Raw genomic sequence first — 22,175 nt, 5'->3', positions numbered from 1 at the left:
CTGTTGCAAAGATCTCTGGAAACCAGAAACTTTGGTCACCTATACTTTAAATGGAGAGAGAAGTAAAACTTGCTGCTGAGAAGTAAGGACTGCATAGAAGGTTTAGTTTGCTGGCAGAATCAAAATAAGCACTGAATGAAGATGTGTGTGGTTCCCAGTTTTATAAATAGGTTTTGCCAGAGGAGAGTGTTTGCTTCTTTGTTTTTGATGCAAAACATTTCTTCTTTTAGCATATTATCTGAAAATATTGATGCCAAAGGGATGATATGCCAGAAAAAGATGGTTTCTGTCCAGTTCTTTCATATGTTGGGCATAACCTCCAATTAATCTGAATGAAAGAGTGGGTGCCCATGCAAACAATGCCAACAAATGCCCCTGTAGAGAGGACACATACAGATGCCAACCTGAAATCAGGCACTGGCTACTGAAACAAAGGATTGCTTTAATTTTTGCGGAATAAACTATTTTTTCCTTCTGCTTTTCATGAAGTGGCCCTAAAGAATTCCTCTTGTTTGTGGTCTCGAAAAAATTAGAACTATGCCAATGAGGCCTGCCTTGAAGGGTTCTGTTAAACAGTAAGAAGGCTTTGTTCTTGGCAATAAAATTAAAGCAAGCAGTGTTTCCATTACCTGGCAGGCTGCCCTCTCCCTTCCCACAACCCCGACCCCGATCCTGACAAACCTCAACAGACCATTCTGTTTCCCAGGTAGGAAGGTTAGATGGCAACATCTGTCAGGTTTGTTTGTAGAAATATAGTTGACCTTAATGATAATGTATAAAGAGCGAGAGATGGGGGCGGGTGGGGGGGGAGGAAAAAAAGGGAGTGGGGAGAGAGAGGGACACTTCTCCAAATAATCCTTAACTCAAGCTTTAAAAAAGTCAAGTTTACTGCAGAGGCTTCAAGTTCTCAAACCATTGTTCCAGAAAGACAATAATAATTTCACAATGAGTTGAAATGATGGACGTTAGGGGTCACTAGATAAGGAAATATACATTTTAGTCTGACACGCTAGATGTCATGTGTTTTCTTTTTCAGGGAACTTTGCCTACCATTGCTCAAACTTAGACCCACTTACAGTCAGTTGCAAATGAATGCTTGTAGGTAGATTGTGGCCCTGAAGTCAGGAATGACCAAGGCTAGTACACAAAGCACTGTCCGATGCAAATTCTGTTTAGCCCCACAGTTAGTCATAAGTCATTGGAACTGAAAAATTGGATGACTGTGATGCCAGCTCTCTCTGTCCTCCATGAGAGCTCAAAATGGTTATATTGTAGTCTCCTCTAGTGTAAGAGCTCCTGCCTACAGCTGTCAAGGCCATACCCATATAGCACTCACAGGTCCTATCTCCTTGGCCTGGGAGCTTTTTCTGCCCCTCCCAGGACCAACTAATTCCAAAGGGAAGTTAATGCCTACCTTCCCCCAACAGCTTTCAACCAGCTCCTGATGGGAGATGTTACATAAATACTCTGCTTCTTCCTTATTAGCTGGAATGTTCTATACTGTTTCCCAGAATTGCCCAATGGGATTACTCTCCAGTTGCCCAAGGTGGTCTTGGTAAGTCACACTTTACTGGCTTCATAGTTGTCCCTGTTTCACTTCCTACCCGGTACTGGTGTTTTCTGGAAACAATTTGACCATCCATTCTTGTCTCATATCCTTCTCGGGGAGGATACAACTGCCAACCATGTCTAAAATGAAATGATAGCACAAGTCTCTTTTTCTAGTCATGGCTATAGCTCACATGTTCAATTTCTCTAAACTCAAGTCTCTTTCATTGTATTTGAATAAACGTACATATGAATCACTGGACATCAAAGATATTTAAAAATCAATCTACTCACTTCTCCTGATATTCTAGAATGACAACAACAGGGCAAGATATTTCATAGATATCACTTGTGGGTGCATCATGAAGGCAGAACAAAGCTTAACATTTTCCAGTTGTACCTCCCAGTTAAGTTCTATCAGTGACGTCATCATGTGTATTTCACTCACTGTACGGAATACCAAAGAGCAGAAACCCAATCTTCGTTTTCCAGAACTTTGCAGGAGCAGATGGCTTCTATACCTGAGTAACTGAAGCCCGAAAAGGGGTCCAACTCAGTATTTTTCCAGTACTTCACTTTTCAGGAATAATGGCACAACAACTAAAAGGAATGTCACTTAACAAGAAATAACATGTAAGATTGAAAGTGATTAAGGTAAAGTCATAGAGTAGAGGTTTCCTCTTTCCATTAGAAATAACTTCCCTTCCCTGAAACACGTCACCTCCATCTTTCCTGGCACCCCATTAATGGTCATCTGCTAAAAGTTATTGTTTACCCTCTGACCACAATGTCAAATGCCAAACACATTTGTTGAAAATTATTTAATAGAAATCGCTACTTTTCAGAAACTTTACAAAAAAGACGTGATAGAGACAAACACCCATGGCAGGTTAAGTAGATTTCTTTTCATTCAGTGTGCCCAGCCCAAACGGAAGGGTGTGAAGCATTTGTTTTATAAAGTGTGTAATTAATAAGAGAAAGGAAGGGAGGAGTTTATTGTTTTTCAATGAATTATGAGCAACCCCTTCCATTCTGCTTCTTCATTTTGGAACTGCTTCTAACAAAGTTACCATTAAACACAAAAAGAAAAGGCTGTGATATTGATGCCAAGAATATAAGATTGAAGTCAGTTGAGTATAGCCTAGGAAAAACATTACAGAAGGAGTAACATTTATTATAATTGTGACAGAAGTCAGCAGGACATCATGGGGAAAGTAAAAACCATACCGCAAGTATGTTGTCATTTTCAAATTGAAATTCCATTAATTCAGTACTTGTAGCTATTCATGCCTTAAAAGAAGAAAACTAATATTTATTGAGCATCTACTATGTACCAGATTGTTTACAGATACTTTCATCAAAAGTATGCAAATGAGGAAATATTCTCACAGAAATTCAACATATTTTTCATACCTGCAGTCCTTTGAATATAAAGTCCATGATTTTTCCTTTATGCCAGAGGTCAGCAAACTGTGACGCTCGTGCTAAATCTGACTATTTTGTAAGTAAAGTTTTATTGGAACACAGCCACGTCCATTTGCATCCATATTGTCTATGGCTGCTTTCACACTACAACAGCAGAGTTGAGTAGCTGCAACAGAGACCGTCTGGCCCACAATGCTAAAATAATTACTATCTAGGCTTTTACAAAAAAAAAAAAAGTTTCCCAACTCCTGCTCTGTACCACGGAAGAATGTTCTCTACCCTTCTTCTTCCCCCATCCAATTGCATCAGGAAGCAGCCTTCAAGGAACCCAGCTGGGATTTAAAAGTAGCTTCAAAAATTCTGGAGTTAAGCCTCATGTTACAGCTTCCAAAGCTATTATTTTGATGATGTAGATGCATCAGAGTTTTGATTCATGCTAGAAAGTCCTCAGGTAACCAGCACAGGCCGACTGGTCCTAGAACCTCTCATTTTAATTCTCTATGGACATTCCAGATAAAAAGAGTTTGTTAGCAATAGTGATCGTTCACATTTATGTAGTAATTACTACATGGCAAGCATTTGTCAAGGGCTTTTCATGTATTCACTCATTTAGTTCTCACCACAGTCTAACCCAGGGGTTCTCAATCTTGACACTAGTGGGATTTGGGGATGGACCTTTCACTGTTGTGGGGGCTGTCTTATGTGTTGTAGGATGTTTAGCAGCATCGCACCTGGTCTGCCAGGTAACAAATGTTATTTTCCTCATTATGCAGGTAGGGAACTTGAGATGTAGATAGTTGAAGTAAATGCCCAATAACATACAACTAGTAAGCAATAAAAACCTGGTGTTTCAATCCCAGGAAGACTTCCTCAAGTCCCTGAGCCCCAAGCCACTGCCTCCATCAGCCCTTGCTCCCTCTAAATTATTTTACCTGTTTGAAGATTTTGCTTTACTGAAAAACTAACAGCGACATCAACAACATCGTGAATGGCCACGTTCTGTATGCTACTGTTGGAAGTAAAACGCCTTTATGTGAAGTTTCAACATTTTAGGCATTAGCAATGGCATTTTTTGCTAGGCAGTTTTATTGCCTTATTACAGTTGTGTTTCATTTATAAGGAAGAATTTAATTGCTCTACTCACCACAGTGTGTTGCCATTTTTGATGGTGTCTTGCTACCTTGTCCAGCACTCAAGCTTCATAATCTTAGAAACCTCAAGAAAAGAGGATTTATCATGAGGTTCCTCGGAGCTATTTTTTTAGTCCCATAGCACATTCCTGTCTGGATAATCAATATGTAGAATTGATCTCCTCTGGTCCAAATAATTTTCCACCATGTCACTATGCTAAAGCCTGGATTACATGTAGCTTCTAGTTGTATCACTATATCACTACTATTACTTCCCACCAAAAACACTTTATGAAAGGATTCCATTTTTAATTTTTCTGAAAAGCCTTTCTTGGAGTTTAAAAAGGTTTGATCAAAAATGTTAAATTAACACATTAAACATTAAAAATACTGTCCTGTACTCTGGTTTGTCCTCCAAAGACAGAGCCCTCAGAAGCCAGGCCATTCTCTCTCTCTCATTCACTTGAGCCAGGTCCACAAGTATTTGGTGTGAAAGAGTTTCAGGGTGAAGATTACATATAAACATATCAATTACAGTAATATTGTCTGCTGTTACTCAATTCTCCTTGGCTCAGTTTTATATACAGACTGAAGTATTAGAATCCCTTTCATTGTTCCTCTGGCAGCTCTGTCTAACTTTTGCCCCAGAGTCTGGAATGTTCATCACAGCTGTCTTTGGCAATAAAACCCAAAGCACCCTCATATCATCATATTTCTTTTTGCACCTGGTCAGTGGTACACAGCGGGGTGTAGAGCCCACTTGCATACAATTTTCTCCCTGTACCCTCATCCACAGGCCAAATATCAGCTTATATAAAGTTGCTCCGGCCTTGGGCAAATTGGAATTAACTCCTCCAATGTTTTTCCTTTGGAGTGAGATGGGATGGTTATGCCACATTATGTAGTATCACTAACCCCTTCAAATTTGGATGCACACTCAAAATTACATAGTTATAGAGAAAAGTCCTTTTGAGTCTAAACAATAACAAGAACGTCAACCTAGCATCATGTATAAAAATGTTTCAGCCTTTCTTAAGGTCACCTTAATTTGTGACCTTGGAATGGAAGGTCACATTTATTCACTGTGGCATGAAACAGCTTTCGTTTTTGCCGTGAGGCCGAATCTAGGCAAACTTGTAAAGTAGACATTTGTCTTTTAAACTCCCAACTCCTTGGTAATGGTTTCAAAGATGGCAAGGTTCAGAATCTTAAACTAAAGGGGTCACGGTTTGATGGTGCAGTTTCAAGAGTGCAGTAATGGTGGGCCAGGGTGAGAGAGGCACAACTCAAGGGGTCTACCATTCTTGCGGAATTCAAAGTGAATAGTAGCCTCTGGATTTGTGCAATGCAGCAACCCTCTTCTCAACACCCAGAAATAGAATATCCTGTCTCCAACACATTGGGGTTATCCTGTCCCAAGCTTACTTCAGGGTTTCCGTCTGTGTACGAATAAGAAGTGATATATCAAGTCAGTGTGTCATTTTCACAAGAGGAATTATAAGGCTGTATTCTGAAAGTCTATGGATGGCTAATTTATTTCAATAAAGCACTGCAAAATGAGAAAATGAGGGTTTCTAAAAGGCGTGCTAGTTCAATTTCACCTGTGAGAACTGGCCAGATATTTTTTTTCCTTCACTGATGCTCCATCCTAAGAGTTCCAAATATTTCTGATGATTTTAAGCCCACACATGTCTGAAATCTAATGATGTTTATACTCTGCACTGAACATCTCATTTTGTAGTTGAATACAAGTCAAATTAAAAGAGCCAGTTTTTAGAAATAATACTTAAAAACCACTTACAGACTGCTAAAGAACATTTCACAGACACCTAGTCCAATTTCTAGTATATGTATGTAACTAAATCCCTTTAATGTTTATACATATATGACAAGGAAAAAAATAATTGTCCTCTTTACCTCACCCATTCCTCAAAACACTGTAACACTATTACACCATAAAACGTAGCAGGGAGACTTTGGGCGTTGCTAACCAAGTGCTCTCGAGAAAATAGCTAATCCATTTATGTCATCATTAACTAATCTGGGGAATGATTACGCGTAACTGCATTTCTAGAAAGGGAAGGTAAACCGCACACCCAGTTGCAACTTACATGGGCCTGCAACTGATTACTGGTGCCAGATATGAGCATTAATGAAGCCGAGTGACCCTCAATGCTGAATTCCATCTCAGGACTAGGCAGGCCAGATATGATTGTTTTGCTTCTACGTTCACATCATTATTCAATTTTGTAATATCTCTTTCATCAGACTGTAAAGGATCAGAAAGTCGTTGTCAGAGAGAAGCAGCAATATTACCCTAGGAATAGGAGAAAATGGGTCAGCAACTCCCTACAGGCAAGACTGATGGGGAGAAGATGTATTTCAAGATGCGAAAGAAAACTGTGACTCTAGATGTAGAGAAGGTATGTGCTGAGCAGATGGGTGAGGCCAAAAATGAGATGAGGTGAAAGTGACTGAGTTTCTCATACTGGTGGGCTAATGTGATATTTGCTCATGAGTGTACTTGAGGTGAGAAAAAACCATAGTATTGAGCCTGGCCTGAGATCTCGGCTCACTGTAACCTCCGACTCCTGGGTTCAAGCGATTCTCCGGCCTCTGCCTCCCGAGTAGCTGGGATTATAGGCATGCGCCACCACACCCAGCTAATTTTTGTATTTTTAGTAGAGACGCGGTTTCATCATGTTGGCCAAGATGGTTTCAATCTCCTGACCTCGTGACCCACCTGCCTCTGCCTCCCAAAGTGCTGGGATTACAGGCATGAGCCACCGCGCCCGGCCAGGAAGGCCTAATTTTAAGCTGTATTTCGTCCTGAGAAGTCAAGTGCCCCATTTCCAGTGTGGTCCAAAGGCAGGAGACAGTAATTATCCACCACTGGACATCATTCCTAATTATCTTCATCTCACTCTTGCCCTTAGTTTAGGGGCCAAGGAGGAGACAGATGGCACAAAAGTGGAAGTGTGAGTACTGGAAAGAAGAGTTTGAACTTGTTTTCTGCATCCTTAGATTGGCCCTCAGAGCACTTCCATCAGCCACAATGATTTCTGAATCAAAAGATGTGAATCAGAGATGAAAGCAAAAATCATAACCAGGAGCTGCTAGCTTCCAAACCAAACCTGGGAACTAGAAACACCAGAACATAACTGCAAGTAACCAATAAACCCTGCCATATTTGAACTAATAGAAATTAATGAGAAAGTCCAATCAAATCGTTAATTCTTTGTTTAAGTGACACATGAAACAGCAAAACTGTGGAAAACTTCATTGTAGTAGAAAAATTTTTGAAATATAGAATAGTATTTAACTTGTTTTATTGTATCTTTTGGAATATAAGAATACTAGAGTTACAAGAATTTGGAAATTCATCAAAGTAGAAAACAAGATTCAACTTCCCTGCTTTCAAAAGGAAAGCTACATCTGTATTCTCTGAAAGATCTAGGAAAAATACTTGGCCTAAAATGAATAGATCCTGTTCCCAAATTTCTAGGAATTTACATTTTGGGGTGATGGTGATTGTGATATCAGTTTTCTCAAAACACATTTGCCTCAACAAAGAAGATTTCAGCCCACTTTTTTGGTAAAGCAAACCTATCCATTCTGTAAATCAAATAGTCAAAATTTGGATTAAATTGAGCCCCATATTACAATGGCAACTGGGATACTTTTTCTACCATGCGGTAACTCAACTCCCAATGATTGTGAGAGTGAATGGACCCCAAACTAAATCATAATCTGTTTACAAAATCCCTTCTCAATGCAGACAACAGTACCTCAGATTTGTCAATGGCTTCATAAGTTTAGGTGTTTCTTCATATATTATTTCATGTATTCACCACAATAATTCCACATGGCTGAGACAGCAGATATTATTCAGCTCATTTTACAAAATAGGAAAACTCACAAATGGAGATAGCCTAAGATTTTCCTAATGTCACCATGTGGGTATGTTACACACCACATTTCATTTCACAGCCCCTACTCTAGAATTAGCAGTGGGTTCTCACTGGACTTAGTCAAAGCCAGAAGAGCTTGAAGTGTGGAATATGTTAGTGACAATATTAAAATTTGAGGACCTCACAATGTGGTCTATTGATTTTCGACAAAGGTTCTCAGACACTTCAGTGAAAGAAAGAATAGTCTTTCAAAAAATTGTGCTGAGACAACTGGCTATCCATAAGCAAACGAATAAAGTTAGAAGCCTACCCTCACACCATACACAAAACTGACCTCAAAATGGCTCATAGACCTAAATATAAAATATAAAACTTATAGAGGAAAACAGAACAGTAAGTCTCCATGACCTTGGGATAGGCAATGGTTTCTTAGGTACGACAACAAAAGCACAAGTAACAATAGAAAAGTAGATAAATTGAACTTCATTAAAATTTAAAAATGTTTTGTGCTTTAAAGGGTATCATAAAGAAAATGCAAAGATAACCCACAAAACAGAAGGTAATATTTGCAAATCACATATTTGATAAGGGACTTGTATTCTGAATATGTAAAGAAATAATACAGTCTATTAATTAAAAGACAATGACCCAATTACAAAAGGAGCAAAAGATCTGAATAGTCATATCTCCAACGTAGATACACAGATGTCCAGTAAGTTCATGAAACGATGGTCAACATCATTAGCCATCAGGAAAATGTAAGTCAAAACCACAATGAGATACCACTTCACACCCACTAGGATGAATAAAATTAAAAAGACATACAATAACAAGCATTAACAAGGATGTGGAGAAATTGGAACCCTCATGTATTTCTGATGGGAATATAAAATAATGCAGCCACTTTGAACAATAGCTAGGCAGTTCCTTAAAACATTAAACACAGTTATGTGACCCAGCAATTCTACCCCTATATCAAAGAAAAATGAATATATATGGGCACACAAAAACTTGTACATGAATGTTCATATCAATATTATTTATAGTGAACAAAAACTAGAAACATCAGTATGCATCTATTAAGAGAGAAACAAAAAGTGGCCTATTCATACAATGAAATATTATTTGGCATAGAAAGGAATGAAGTACTGATAAATGCTACCACATAGATGAACCTTGAAAACATTATGCTAAGTGAAAGAAGCCAAACAAAAAAGATTATGTATTATTTGATTCCATTTATATGAAACGTCCAGAACAGGCAAATCCATAAAGAGACAGAAAGTAGACCAGTGGTTGCCTCGGGCTGGAGCTGGGGCAGGTAGGGAAAATGTAGAGTGACTGCACACATTATGGGTTTCTTTTCTGGGCACTGAAAATGTTCTAGGCTTAGATTGTGATGACGATTGCACATGAAATCATCTGTGAATACACGAAAAACCACAAAACTGCACATTTTAAATGGACAAATTTTATGATATGTGAAATATTCCAATAAGGCAGTTTTAAAAAATCAATTCCTGGCCAGGTGCTGTGGCACACTCTTGTAATCCCAGCAGTTTTAAGAGGCCAAGGTGGGAGGATCACTTGAGCCCGGGAGTTTGAGACTAGCCTGGGCAATATAGCAAGACCTCGTCTCTACAAAAAAATACATTTTTAAAAAATTTAGCCGGGAGTCATGGCATATGCCTATAGTCCCAGCTACTCAGGAGACTGAAGGGGGAGGATTGCTTGAGCCTGAGAGGTCGAGGATGCAGTGAGCTGTGATGGCACCAGTGCACTCCAGCCTGAGTGACAGAGCAAGAGCAAGACCCTGTCTCAAAAAAAATCAACTCCCTTCCTCCCTCCCCCTCAAATAAAACAATCCTTAGGACATAATTTTGTGTCTACACAGTCCTTGGAAACCAATCCATTACCTGCATATTGAGTGATTACTAGTGATAACTACTTGCTCCATTACGTTTTTGCCCTGTCTCTTCTTGGAAGGTCATTTTCCCTATTTATTTATTCGACAAATATTTTTTGAATACCTATTTTGTGCCAGACATGGCACCAGGTGCTTGGGATAGATACCTTATTTAAAACAACAGCTGAAGATCCCTGCCCATATGGAGCTTACATTCTATCAGATTTACCTCGTATTCTCAAGTACAACTTAGCTCTTCGGGTTTATTCTAGTAGATAATTTTCAAGTGTGGGGTCTGTGAAAGAAAAACTAGAGCTGGACAGTAGTTAAAGCTATAAAAACAGATTTTATTCAGGACTATTGTAATAAGGGGAAAGAGACCTCAGTATAGAATGGGACTCAACTCCTAATGTCACGTGGACCAGTGGAGATTTACAGCCAAGGAGCAGGGTGATGGTAAGTGGATGGAAAATTACTAAGAGGAAACATCAGGGGTAAGGGGGAGTCTGGTTAAACTGACCTAAAAGGATTCTTGCTGAAGGTAGGCCAAGTTGATCAGACATCCCCTGGGGCATGGTGAAGGATGAAGAACCCAATCAGATACTGAGAGTGATCAGATATGGAGATGGAGGATTCTGGCTAAACCAACTCAGCAGGGTTCTTGCTAAAACTGGTTTACAAGACAGTGCACAGAAGGGCCCAGGAGAAAGTTCAAGACTAAAGTTTGGTCAAGCAAAGAAGATTTGTCAGTGCTACTTTCTAGAAATTTTACTTCCTCCATCATAATGTGCTCGTGTTATCAATATGGTCCCATCCTTTTCATAACTCAGTTGTAGTCAGTTATTAAATTCAGTTTGAGGTCAAAAGGAAACAGAAGAAATTTACTGAGTGTAAGTTTCAAGTAAATATGTCAATAGCTAAATTTATTTGAGAAACCTCAAGGGGAAGTAGAAATGATGACATAAAAATAACAATAAGAGAAATGAAGCCTAATGATTATCCTCCTTGAAATATTAGCCTGAGTTCCACATTTGTACTTCTCAGTCAATGCATTTTTAATTTTTCTCTTTGTTCATTAAACAAAAACTTAGCAAATAACTGTCTGCTAAACTGATGTAGGACATAATCTCATGGTTTACGGCAAATGGCCAATGACCATCATCTTCTCAATAAGATGTCTTGAGTAGTCTCTATGTTGTGTCTGAACAATGATCAGGAATAAAATTCAAGGAATCCTGGGCCTCTGGAAACAGGACATGGTTTCTGTGAACAGCCATCAGTGGATTTTTATCTTGAACTCATGACCCTACTTCCAGTTTATCTCATTCATAGAGAATGAAATTACTCCAATTAAAGCCTTCCAAATCAAAAAGGCTAGGGACTGGGCCATGTCTCCTCCCTGAGATATGCTAGAATAATCAATGCCATTGTCATTCTTTGTAACATTGCAACTTCTCCTGCGGCTGTGTTAAAATAATAAACTTCATGCCTGCTATCTCCATCTCTCACAGCTGTGGTTTCTGGGTTTCTGTTTGTGAATAAGCATTTCAGAATTGTCATGAGATGGAGGAAATAGCATGTGCAGAGTATTTCCCAGGCCTAGTTGCCAAGAATGAGCTAATTGTAAGCCTCCCTTGCATACAAGTCACAAAAACTTCAAATACAAGTCACTCTGTAATGATCCACCTTTCCACATGAATGGTATGCTTTCATTGTAGAACCTTGATCTTTCAGAAGTATACGAGGAGTATAATTTTAAATTATGTCATAAGATTAATAAACTATTGAACCATCTTTTTGTGCTTTTTATGTTTTATAGTGATTAGATACAAAATTGATGTTTGTATTTAAGAGAAATGTTAAATAAATGTGATACAGGCTTGCTACATTGCTTATGGAAAATTTGTCTAAAAGAGATTGATAGTAATCTGTCCTCCATAAAAGAATAATATTGGTTGTTTTTTTTAACTTACATTTTTTATGTTTAACAGGACAAATTTGATACTTTTTTAAAATATAAAAGCAGGAATTGCAAATATATTTCACATGACACATCATTTTCCAACTAATTGGTAATGGCTATGTACATGTTATGTTAAAGATTCTGCAGCTGAGTCTGGCTTAGTAGAAAAGACTGCAGTCATTGGATAATAATGTTTTGCAAGGATGCAAATTAGGAAGTGGCCATGTAAGTCCTATATTTGCCATCCTTACGTAATCGGACAAAGAGTTAACATTTAAAATATCTTTTCAGAGATTACTAGAAACATCCTAGTATACATTAAAAATGGCACTTAACTGAAAACAAAGGCCAAATTAACACTTAACCATTGTACTTATCCTGTAGGTCAATGCTTCACGTCAAGAAGCCAAATTGACAGAGGAGTGTGATCTTCTCATTGAGATCATTCAGCAAAGACGACAAATTATTGGAACCAAGATCAAAGAAGGGAAGGTATGATTTCTAGGGCAGAAGATTTCGTATTCTCTACCTGGGGAAAATAAATCCTAATACACTCTAGGGACTTTGGAAATGTTGAGAACCCTCTTTTTCTATACATTCTATAATTCCCTCTTAAGTCTTTAAGACTTAGTTAAAAGGGCTTTGCTTGGCACTTTTTTCTCCATCCTTTTCTTTGTACTGTGGTCTCCTGTGAAGACCTGTGATACAAGGGCTTCTCCACTGCCCAGCACCAGGAGGTAGCATAAAGGTCTTGTCTATCATGGCCATTGTTTTCTATCTCACTTGTCTATGAGAAGGTGGGTTCTGTGGAGGCAGAGTTCATTTTGTATTCATTGTGATATCCTAGCAACTAGCATAGCATTATGTAAATTAAAAATGAATCTGACTTTATTTATAGAAATTATGAAGTACTTTCCCATGTTTTTGAGGAAATGTATACAGGTATAACTTCATGGTCCCAAAACCCCTGGGGTTTCACTATATCATATACTCCTTTGCGGATATAGTAATAGTACTTCTTTTCTAATGTTTCTATGTTTTAATTTCCTATTGTTTTACAGCAAACTATATTTTTAAGAGAAATTGACATACATTCTTTATAGCCATTTTCTTATTTATTCAAAAGTCATTCACAAACTGTTGGTCACTTTATAATCCATCAGTTTATTCTATTTTAAAATTAGTCATGTTTTTATTGAAATACTTATGATCCTTTTAATTTTACCCAATTCTCTGCCACATTCAAGGATAATTTTTCTTTCTTTTTTCTGTTTTTTTTTTTGAGACAGTCTTTATCTGTCACTGAGGCTGGAGTGCAGTGGCACGATCATGGCTCACTGCAACTGCCTCCTCCCGGGCTCAAACAATCCTCCTGCCTTAGCCTCCCGAGTAACTGGGACTACAGGCATGGGCCACCACACCTGGCTAATTTTTATATTTTTTGTAGAGACAGGGTTTCGCCATGTTGCCTAGGCTGGTCTCAAACTCCTGGGCTCAAGCAAGCCACCTGCCTCCTCCTCCTAAAATGCTGAGATGACAGGCACGAGCTACTATGCCTGGCCAAGGATAATTTTTCTATGGATTTTTAAAAATAGAAGTGTTTATTTATGATCCAATAAATTCATGTATTTCTATATTATTGTTCGTAGCTGTACTTTAAAACAAAATATGTATAGTTAAAACATACTAGCAAGTTTTAAGTGAAACACAGAGATAAGCATGGCTAATGTATGTGGTTTTCTCTGTTTTCCACAAAATTTAACAGGTACTTCTAATATTGTACAATGTTTTAGATTACTTTGTCTATATAGATTACAAAATATTTATACACATAAATTATTAAAATGATCTGAAAAAATAGTGAAATCAAATAGTTATTGACGCTGGTATAGTAGATTAACAGATTAACATGAAATTATTCCCTGGCCAAGGACTCACATGTGCTGAAAAGCTACTTTTCCCCACATACGAATTGTCCAATTTAGAAGAGCACTGAGTGTCCATCTGGAATCCTTACAGGATATATTTCATCTTCCATCATCATCGTGCATCACAGGTGCACATCCCTTAATTCTAGAAATATTCCAGGTTCTCAGACACATGGCCACCTGAAGTACAGTCACAATTAATTATTCATATGCATACAGAAGGTAATTTGCTATCTTTACGTGGTTGCATGCAGAGATTAGCTCTCAATACACATATTAGTTTATTTTCATTTTTAATTTTAAATTGACAAACAGTTATATATATTTATGGGATGCAAAGTGATGTTATAATTTATGGATGATATATGGAATAACTAAATCAAGCTAATTAACATATCCATCATCTCAAAGCCTTTTTTTGTGGTGAGAACATTTGAAATTTACTTGCTTAGTGATTTTGAACTGTATAATACATTATTATTTATTTGCTGTTTTCACCATGCCATGCAATAGATCTCAAAGTAAAAAATAAATAAATAAATAAATAATTTTTTTTAAAAAGCACTTCCTCTTCCTCTCTAATTGAGGCTTTGCACCTTACTCTTATTAGTTTCTTATTGCTGCCATAACAAATTACCGTAAACTTGGTGGCTTGAGACAACACGGATTTATTATCCAAACATCGATCTCACTGGGTTAAACAAAATCGACAGTCAAGGTTTTGGCAGTGCTGTTTCTTTCTGGAAGCTTTAGGGGAAAATCCATTTTTTCTTGCCTTTTCTAGCTCTTACAGGTAGCCTGCGTTCTTTGGCTCATGGTTTCTTTGCATCAGTCTGACCTCTCTTCCCATCCTCACGTCTTCTCTGACACAGGCCTTCCTGCCTTCCTCTTATAAGGACCCTTGTGACTACATGGGGATTACCTGGATAATTCAGGGTAACATCCCCATCTCATGATCCTTAATCATGTCTGTAAAGTCCCTTTTGCCATGTAAGTAACATATTCAAAGATTCCTGAGATTAGGATGTGGGCAGCATTGAGGGTCCTTATTCAGCCTGCAAGGGCACTCCACCACAACTTGCTGGCTAGCTTGCGTTCCCTTCTCTTACTTAGCTTGGACTTCCCACCACCAGGGTTTCTCTCATGAGCTAGATCAGAGTAGTGCAGGTATCCCCAAGTTCCAGCCATAGTGATGCATGGAGTTTATGCTTCGGTGCACTCGTTCTACCCCAAATACATGTCAGTAATAAAGAACTTAATAAAATGCAAAAGCAAAGACATATACCTGGACCAAAAACAAGATAAACATCTCCACAGTCCAGAAATGAGACAAAACTGAAAAACCATGACTGTGGCTGAGGATACAGGCTACTGGGATTTGGTCTGGAAGAGGCCAAAGTAGCTTCGGCTTCAGCTCCTGTGGATAAATAGTTCTTGAAGCTTCGGGGAAAGGACCTAGAAGTGCTCCAGATGGGATGGGGAATGGAAATCAGGCTCATTATTTAATGCCATGGGCTACAGAAGGCTTCATGCTTCAGTTAAAAATTATTGCTGGCCGGGCACGGTGGCTCACGCTTGTAATCCCAGCACTTTGGGAGGCCGAGGCGGGCGGATCACGAGGTCAGGAGATCGAGACCACGGTGAAACCCCGTCTCTACTAAAAATACAAAAACTTAGCCGGGCGTGGTGGCGGGCGCCTGTAGTCCCAGCCACTCGGAGAGGCTGAGGCGGGAGAATGGCGTGAACCTCGGAGGCGGAGCTTGCAGTGAGCCGAGATTGCGCCACTGCACTCCAGCCTGGGCGACAGAGCGAGAGTCCGTCTCAAAAAAAAAAACAAAACAAAACATTATTGCCAACCTTTCCCTCGTATCATAGCTTTTAGCAAAGTCACATTGTTAGCTTGAAGCCTATGTTCACACTGTTTCTTTTTTTTTTTTTTTTTTTTGAGACGGAGTCTCGCTCTGTCGCCCAGGCTGGAGTGCAGTGATGCAATCTCGGCTCACTGCAAGCTCCGCCTCCCAGGTTCACGCCATTCTCCCGCCTCAGCCTCTCCGAGTAGCTGGGACTACAGGCGCCCGCCACCACGCCCGGCTAATTTTTGTATTTTTAGTAGAGACGGGGTTTCACCGTGGTCTCGATCTCCTGACCTCGTGATCCGCCCGCCTCGGCCTCCCAAAGTGCTGGGATTACAAGCGTGAGCCACCGCGCCCGGCCCTGTTCACACTGTTTCTGATACCCACACAGAACAGGAGCACAGAGATAAGGATAGGATTCCTGAATAATGACCTCAAGGGCCAGGTGAAGGCAACTGGAAAACTATCAGAGCAGGGTAGGCTGAGCAAGCAGGGTGAGAGAGGAAAGAATTATAAATTACGTCCCTTTAAAACTGAAACCGTAAGTTTAATTTCAAAGTATATAAAGAAATCTTAAATTTCTAAACATGCAGCCAGCAAAATCAGCAGACAACATTATCTTACCCCAGATAAAATTAATTTTATAGGAAAATCAGAAAAAGACATTGAAAGAAGTAGTCTTAAGATGTTCAAAGAAAGAAATGAAGGAATAACTTCTCTTTCAAAAGAGCAAAAAAAGTGAAGCCACAAAACAAGGAAATGAAATACAAAAAAATAGATAGGAAAGCAACAAATTAGCGGTTTTGGAGGGAAAAATATAGATATGGAAATTAGAAAGAAAACTCAGCTGCAGTGGAAATTTGGAAACTGAGTTTTGGTCGCCACCTTGGGAATGCCATAAAAGGCATTCTTTTATGTCTGAGTGACATTAAAGTTTGGCAAATGCCGACTGAGTTTGAACTTAAAAGATAGGAAAGTATATATGAAAACCTACACATGGGGCATTTTTAAAATAATAATCATGCACTTGGTTGAAAGCAAGTATTTCAGCAAATTTCAAAAACTGAATACCATAGAACCCTGCCTCTAAGACCACACACTGTGTCTCATTAGATATTATCAACAATAAAATAATAGTTTCTATAGTTTTTGGACACTAAAATCTATTCATATATAAATATATTTTCACAGTAATATTTTTTAAATGTAGAAGTAAACCACAGTAAAAGAACTATATCATAAGTAGTAAGCAGCAAAAAAGTATCTGAAGGCAAACTTGCAGGCTTTAATTCTTTTGAAAAAGAGGCTGGGCACAGTAGCTCACACCTGTAGTCCCAACAATTTGGGAGGCCGAGGCAGGAGGATTGCTTGAGTCTAGGAGTTCAAGACCAGCCTGGGCAACACGGCGAGACCCTGTCCCCCCACCCCGAAAAAAGATAATACTAAAAGTAAAAAATTAGCTTTCAAATAAAGCTAGAAAAAGCACAACAGGATAAACCCAGTGAAAGCAGAGGAAAGAAATAAAGGAAGAAAAGTAAATGAAAGAAAAACAGGAAACAAACAAGAACAGCTGTCAGCAAAGAACAACTCGCAGCCTGATTTTGAAACATCTGTGAGTAAAAAAAGTGCCTTTTCCCCCATTTTTAAAAGGTTGTTAAAAAAATAATAAAAACAAACAATATATGTGTGACAGAGATAGTATGTGGTCTTCAAAGCCTAAAATATTGACTATCTGGTCCTCTACAGGAAAAGTTTGCCAGCCCTTAATCAGGAGGAGTTTTACTTGTAAAAAATCATTTAAAAGACCAATCTGTAGTTAAGGTTGATGAAGGAAAAAAGAGTGTGGGTCCCCATAAACAAATATATCATAAATACAATACAGACTTTTTTAAACATAAGAAAACTGTGTAAATGTCTTCATGCCAATAATTTGAAAACTTAGGTAAAGAAGTAGTAGAAAACTTGAATAAACCAAAAATGTAAAAGCAGAAGACATTTAATAAGTCATTGAAAATGTCCCTCAACTTGCATTTCTGCCCCAAAATGGTACCAGCCCCCTACAATTCTATAGCTTACTTTAACAGAAGTTCCAGGAACTAATAATCTCATTCTCATATAAACTACTTCAGAAAATAGAAAGAAGACATTTTATGTAGAGTGTATGATCTTGATACCAAATACATACAACATTAAAAAATCTAGAGTGAGAAAATATCACTCATGAATATAGACACAAAAATATTTTTTTAATATGAGAAAATGTAATCCATCAGTGTTTTATTAAACACATCAAAATAGCCTTTATTCCTATAATACAAGTATGGCTCAACTACAGAATATCTGTTAACAGAACCACATTAACAGGAAACATACATATGATCCCAGAGTAGGAGGGATTTTTTTTTTAGACCAAACAATTTAAAAAAAAAGAACCATAAAGCAAAGACTGAAACATTTGACATAGAATAAGATCACAATATGAAAATCAATTTCATTTCAATATATTAGTAACAATTGAAAATTGAAATTAAAAAAAGAAATTCCATTTAAAACAGCCTCACAAATTTGAAATACTTAGTGATAAATCTAACAAAAGATGGGTGAAACTTGAAAGACCTTGAAAACTACAAAATATTGCTGAGAGAAATTAAAGATGACTAAAAAATGAAGCTATGTATCATGTTATGGGTTAAAGACTCAGAACGGTTATGATTTCTGTTCTTTCCACATCAACCTGTAGATTCAACATAATCTCAATGAAAATTCCAGCAGGTTATTTTGTAGAAATTGACAAGCTGATTCTAAAGTTCATACTAGAATACAAAGGATATATATAGCATAATCATTTAAAACTTTGAAAAATAGGCCGGGTGTGGTGGCTCATGCCTGTAATCCCAGCACTTTGGGAAGCCGAGGCGGGCGGATCACGAGGTCAAGAGATCGAGACCATCCTGGCTAACACAATGAAACCCCGTCTCTACTAAAAATACAAAAAATAAGCCAGGCATGGTGGCGGGCGCCTGTAGTCCCAGCTACTCAGGAGGCTGAGACAGGAGAATGGCGTGAACCGGGGAGGCGGAGCTTGCAGTGAGCCGAGATTGCACCACTGCACTCCAGCCTGGGCGACAGAGCGAGACTCTGTCTCAAAAAAAAAAAAAAAAAAAACAACTTTGAAAATAATAACAAAGTTGGAGAACTAACATCAGCTGATTTCAAGATTTATTATAAGGCTTCAGAAATCAATATAATGTGGTATTTGCATAAAGATAGACAAATAGATCAAAGGATCAGGAAAAAGACTTAAGAAGTAGATTCATACATATATGGACAAGTGATTTTCAACAAAGATGCAAAGGCAATTTCAGTGGAGAGAGGATTGTCTTTTTAGTTACTGGTGCTGGAGCAATTGGATATCTGTATGTAAGAATATGAAGTTTGATCCATATTTCACATTATATACAAGACTTAACTCAAAATTGATTATATATCTAAATGTAAAAGGTAAAAGCTGTAAAACTTCTAGAAGAAAACGTGGAGGAGATCTTGACCTTGGGTTAGGCAAAGATTCTTTACATACAAATGACAAAAGCGTTATCCATAAAAGAAAATACTTACATGTTGGGTTTCATCAAAATTAAAAAGCTCTTCAAAATGCACTGTTAAGAGACTGAAAAGACCAACCACAAACTAGGAGAAAATATTTACAAATTATTTATTTTAATAAAGGATTGTATCCAGAATATATAACAAATTCTCAAAACTCGTTAATAAGAAAACAAGCCTTTCACCAAAATGCATAAAAGATTTGAATACTTTACCAAAGAAGAGGTGTGGATGGTGTATTACTTAGGGTTCTCTAGAGCAACAGAACTAATAGGATATATATATATAGACAGAGAGAGGAGTTTATTAAGTATTAACTTACACAATCACAAGGTCCCACAATAGGCCATCTGCAAGCTAGAGGAGCAAGGAGAGCCAGTCCAAGTCTCAAAACTGAAGAACTTGGAGTCTGATGTTTGAGGGCAGGAAGCATCCAGCATGGGAAAAAGATGTAGACTGGGAGGCTAAGCCAGTCTTGCCTTTTCATGTTTTTCTGCCTGCTTATATTCGTTGGCAGCTGATTAGATGGTGCCCACCCGATTAAGGGTGGGTCTGCCTTCCCCAGCCCACTGACTCAAGTGTTAATGTCCTTTGGCGACACCCTCACAGACACACCCAGGATCAATACTTGCATCCTTCAATCCAATCAAGTTGGCACTCAGTATTAACCATCACAGATGGTAAATAAGCACATGAAAAGATGGTTCAGTATCATTAGTCATTAATGAAATGCAAAATAAATTTCGATGAGATACTGCTTCCTACCTACTAGAATAATTAAAATTCAAAAGATGGTGCATACCAAGTGTTGGCAAGAATGTGAAGGAACTAGAGCTCTCACAAACTGCTGGTGGTGGGAATTAAAGTAGTACACGCTGGAAAGCTGGCAGTTTCTTAAGTAAGCATACACTTACCATATGATCCAGCCATTTAGGTATTTACCAAGAGAAAGGAAAGCTATGCCCATACAAAACTTGTAGGTGAGACTGGGCACGGTGGCTCACACCTGTAATCCCAGCACTTTGGGAGGCCGAGGCAGGTGGATTGCTTTGAGCTCAGGAGTTTGAGACCAGCCTAGGCAACATGGTGAAACCCTGTCTCTACAAAAAATGCAAAAATTAGCCAGGTGTTGGTGGCTCACTCCTGTAATCCCAGCTGCACAGGAGGCTGAGGCTGGAGAATCGCTTGAGCCCAAGAAGCAGAGGTTGCAGTGAGCTGAAATGGTGCCACTACACTCCAGCCTGGGTGATAGAGTTAGACCCTATCAAAAAAAAAAAAAAAAGACCTGTAGGTGAAATTTCATGTTAATTTTACTTGTAATAGCCCCAAACTGGAAATGGCCCAAATGTTTACCCAGATGAATGGGTAAACAATTCGTGTCATAATCATACAATGAAATACTCTTTGGCAATAAAAAGGAATGAACTAGTTACCCTAGTTACAATGCAACAACATGGATGGATCTCAGTATAATTAGGGTGCATGAAAGAAATCAGACAGAAAGTAGTATATTCTGTATGAGTAGATTCATATGAAATTCAAGAAATTCAAGAATTCAGGCACTTTCTACTAATCTACAGTGACAAAAAGCAAATCAATGAGTGCTTTTAGGGATGAGATGACAGGAAAGGATGGGCACAGTTAATTACAAAGGGGCAGGAGGAAATTGTGGGGCATGATATATATGTTTATTATCTTGACTGTGGTGACCGTTTCATGGGTACATACATATTTGAAAAATTATCAAATCTGCACTTTAAGTATGTACTGTTTATGATATGTAAATTCTATCTCAATTCAGCTGTTTATTACACATATAAATTGTGTATTATATAATGAAAAAGTCTTCAGAAATTAAAATTAATGAACTAGGGTGATATGTATTAGCATGGACAAATCACAAAAACAGAAGCAAGTTTTATAATTATTTGTATGTAATGATAAGCATTATATAAAATTTAATAAACTACCAAAAAATCCCATACATTGTTTAGGTATGTGTACATAAACATGTTTGGGAGTGATCAGCTCTAAATTCAAGAGGGTCTTTTCTTCTGGAGAGAGACATGAGTGAGATTATAAAGTGCCACACAGGGTCTTTAATGCTATCAATAATATTCTACCACCAGGTGTGGTGGCTCACGCCTATAATCCCAGCACTTTGGGATGCCAAGGCGAGAGGATCACTTGAGCCCAGGAGTTTGAGACCAGCCTGGGCAACATAGTGGTTCCCCATCACTACAAAAAATAAAAATAAAAATAAAAATTAGCCAGGTGTAGTGGCATGTGCCTGTGGTCTCAGTTAGTTAGGAGGCTGAGGCGGGAGGATTGCTTGAGCCTGGAAGGTCAAAGCTGCAGTGATCCGTAATCATGCTACCACACTCCAGCCTGGGTGACAGAGCAAGACCCTGTCTCAAAAAAAATCTTTTTTTACTTCCTTTTGAAAACTCTGAAGCTCATATGATGAAAATACTGAGATTTAGTAAACCTGGTACTATGTACAGGACAGTTCACTATATTCTTAAATTTTTTGTATGTATGGAATGCTTCACTTTTTAAAAAGTATACATTTGCTCAGCAACATTATCTCAGAAGGCAATCTTAGAAAGCAGATGTTACTTGGGAAAGATGAGGGCCCCCATTCATTTTCTCTTGAGTTAGTACTTTGGCACATGACCAAGGACTAGTTGATTCCAAACCCTGAAACTCACAGTGACTCAAGTCCCTAGCCAGGGCATATTGTGTCAGAGGCCTGTTTTTAAGAGGAAGGGTGTGAATGCCAACCCGTGGAAATCTGAGGTGCCAGACAGGGAGGGCAAGTGTGGACTTGGGGTTCACTGGGGGACTTGGGTCCCTGCACCCCAGGGTGGCAGTGGCAACTGAGGGCATTGAGTCTAAAGAAGGGATG

The 22,175-nt window shown here is 38.4% G+C and overlaps 1 protein-coding gene across 4 annotated transcripts in view; it reads left to right on the top strand.

Moving 5' to 3' along the window:
• The window catches only part of MID1 (midline 1), a 240,413-nt gene that overhangs the window by 171,308 nt on the left and 46,930 nt on the right, over positions 1–22,175 (top strand). For all 4 annotated transcript variants that reach the window (XM_003261004.3, XM_003261008.3, XM_003261005.3 and 1 more), the window contains exon 4: positions 12,268–12,375. In XM_003261004.3, the coding sequence (XP_003261052.1) occupies positions 12,268–12,375 (108 nt within the window). The remainder of the gene's footprint in view (positions 1–12,267; positions 12,376–22,175) is intronic.

Source organism: Nomascus leucogenys, chromosome X (genome assembly GCF_006542625.1).
Source record: "Nomascus leucogenys isolate Asia chromosome X, Asia_NLE_v1, whole genome shotgun sequence".
Taxonomy (NCBI): domain Eukaryota; kingdom Metazoa; phylum Chordata; class Mammalia; order Primates; family Hylobatidae; genus Nomascus; species Nomascus leucogenys.
Note: the sequence above shows the minus strand (reverse complement) of the source record. Positions and strands in the feature narration are given on the sequence as shown.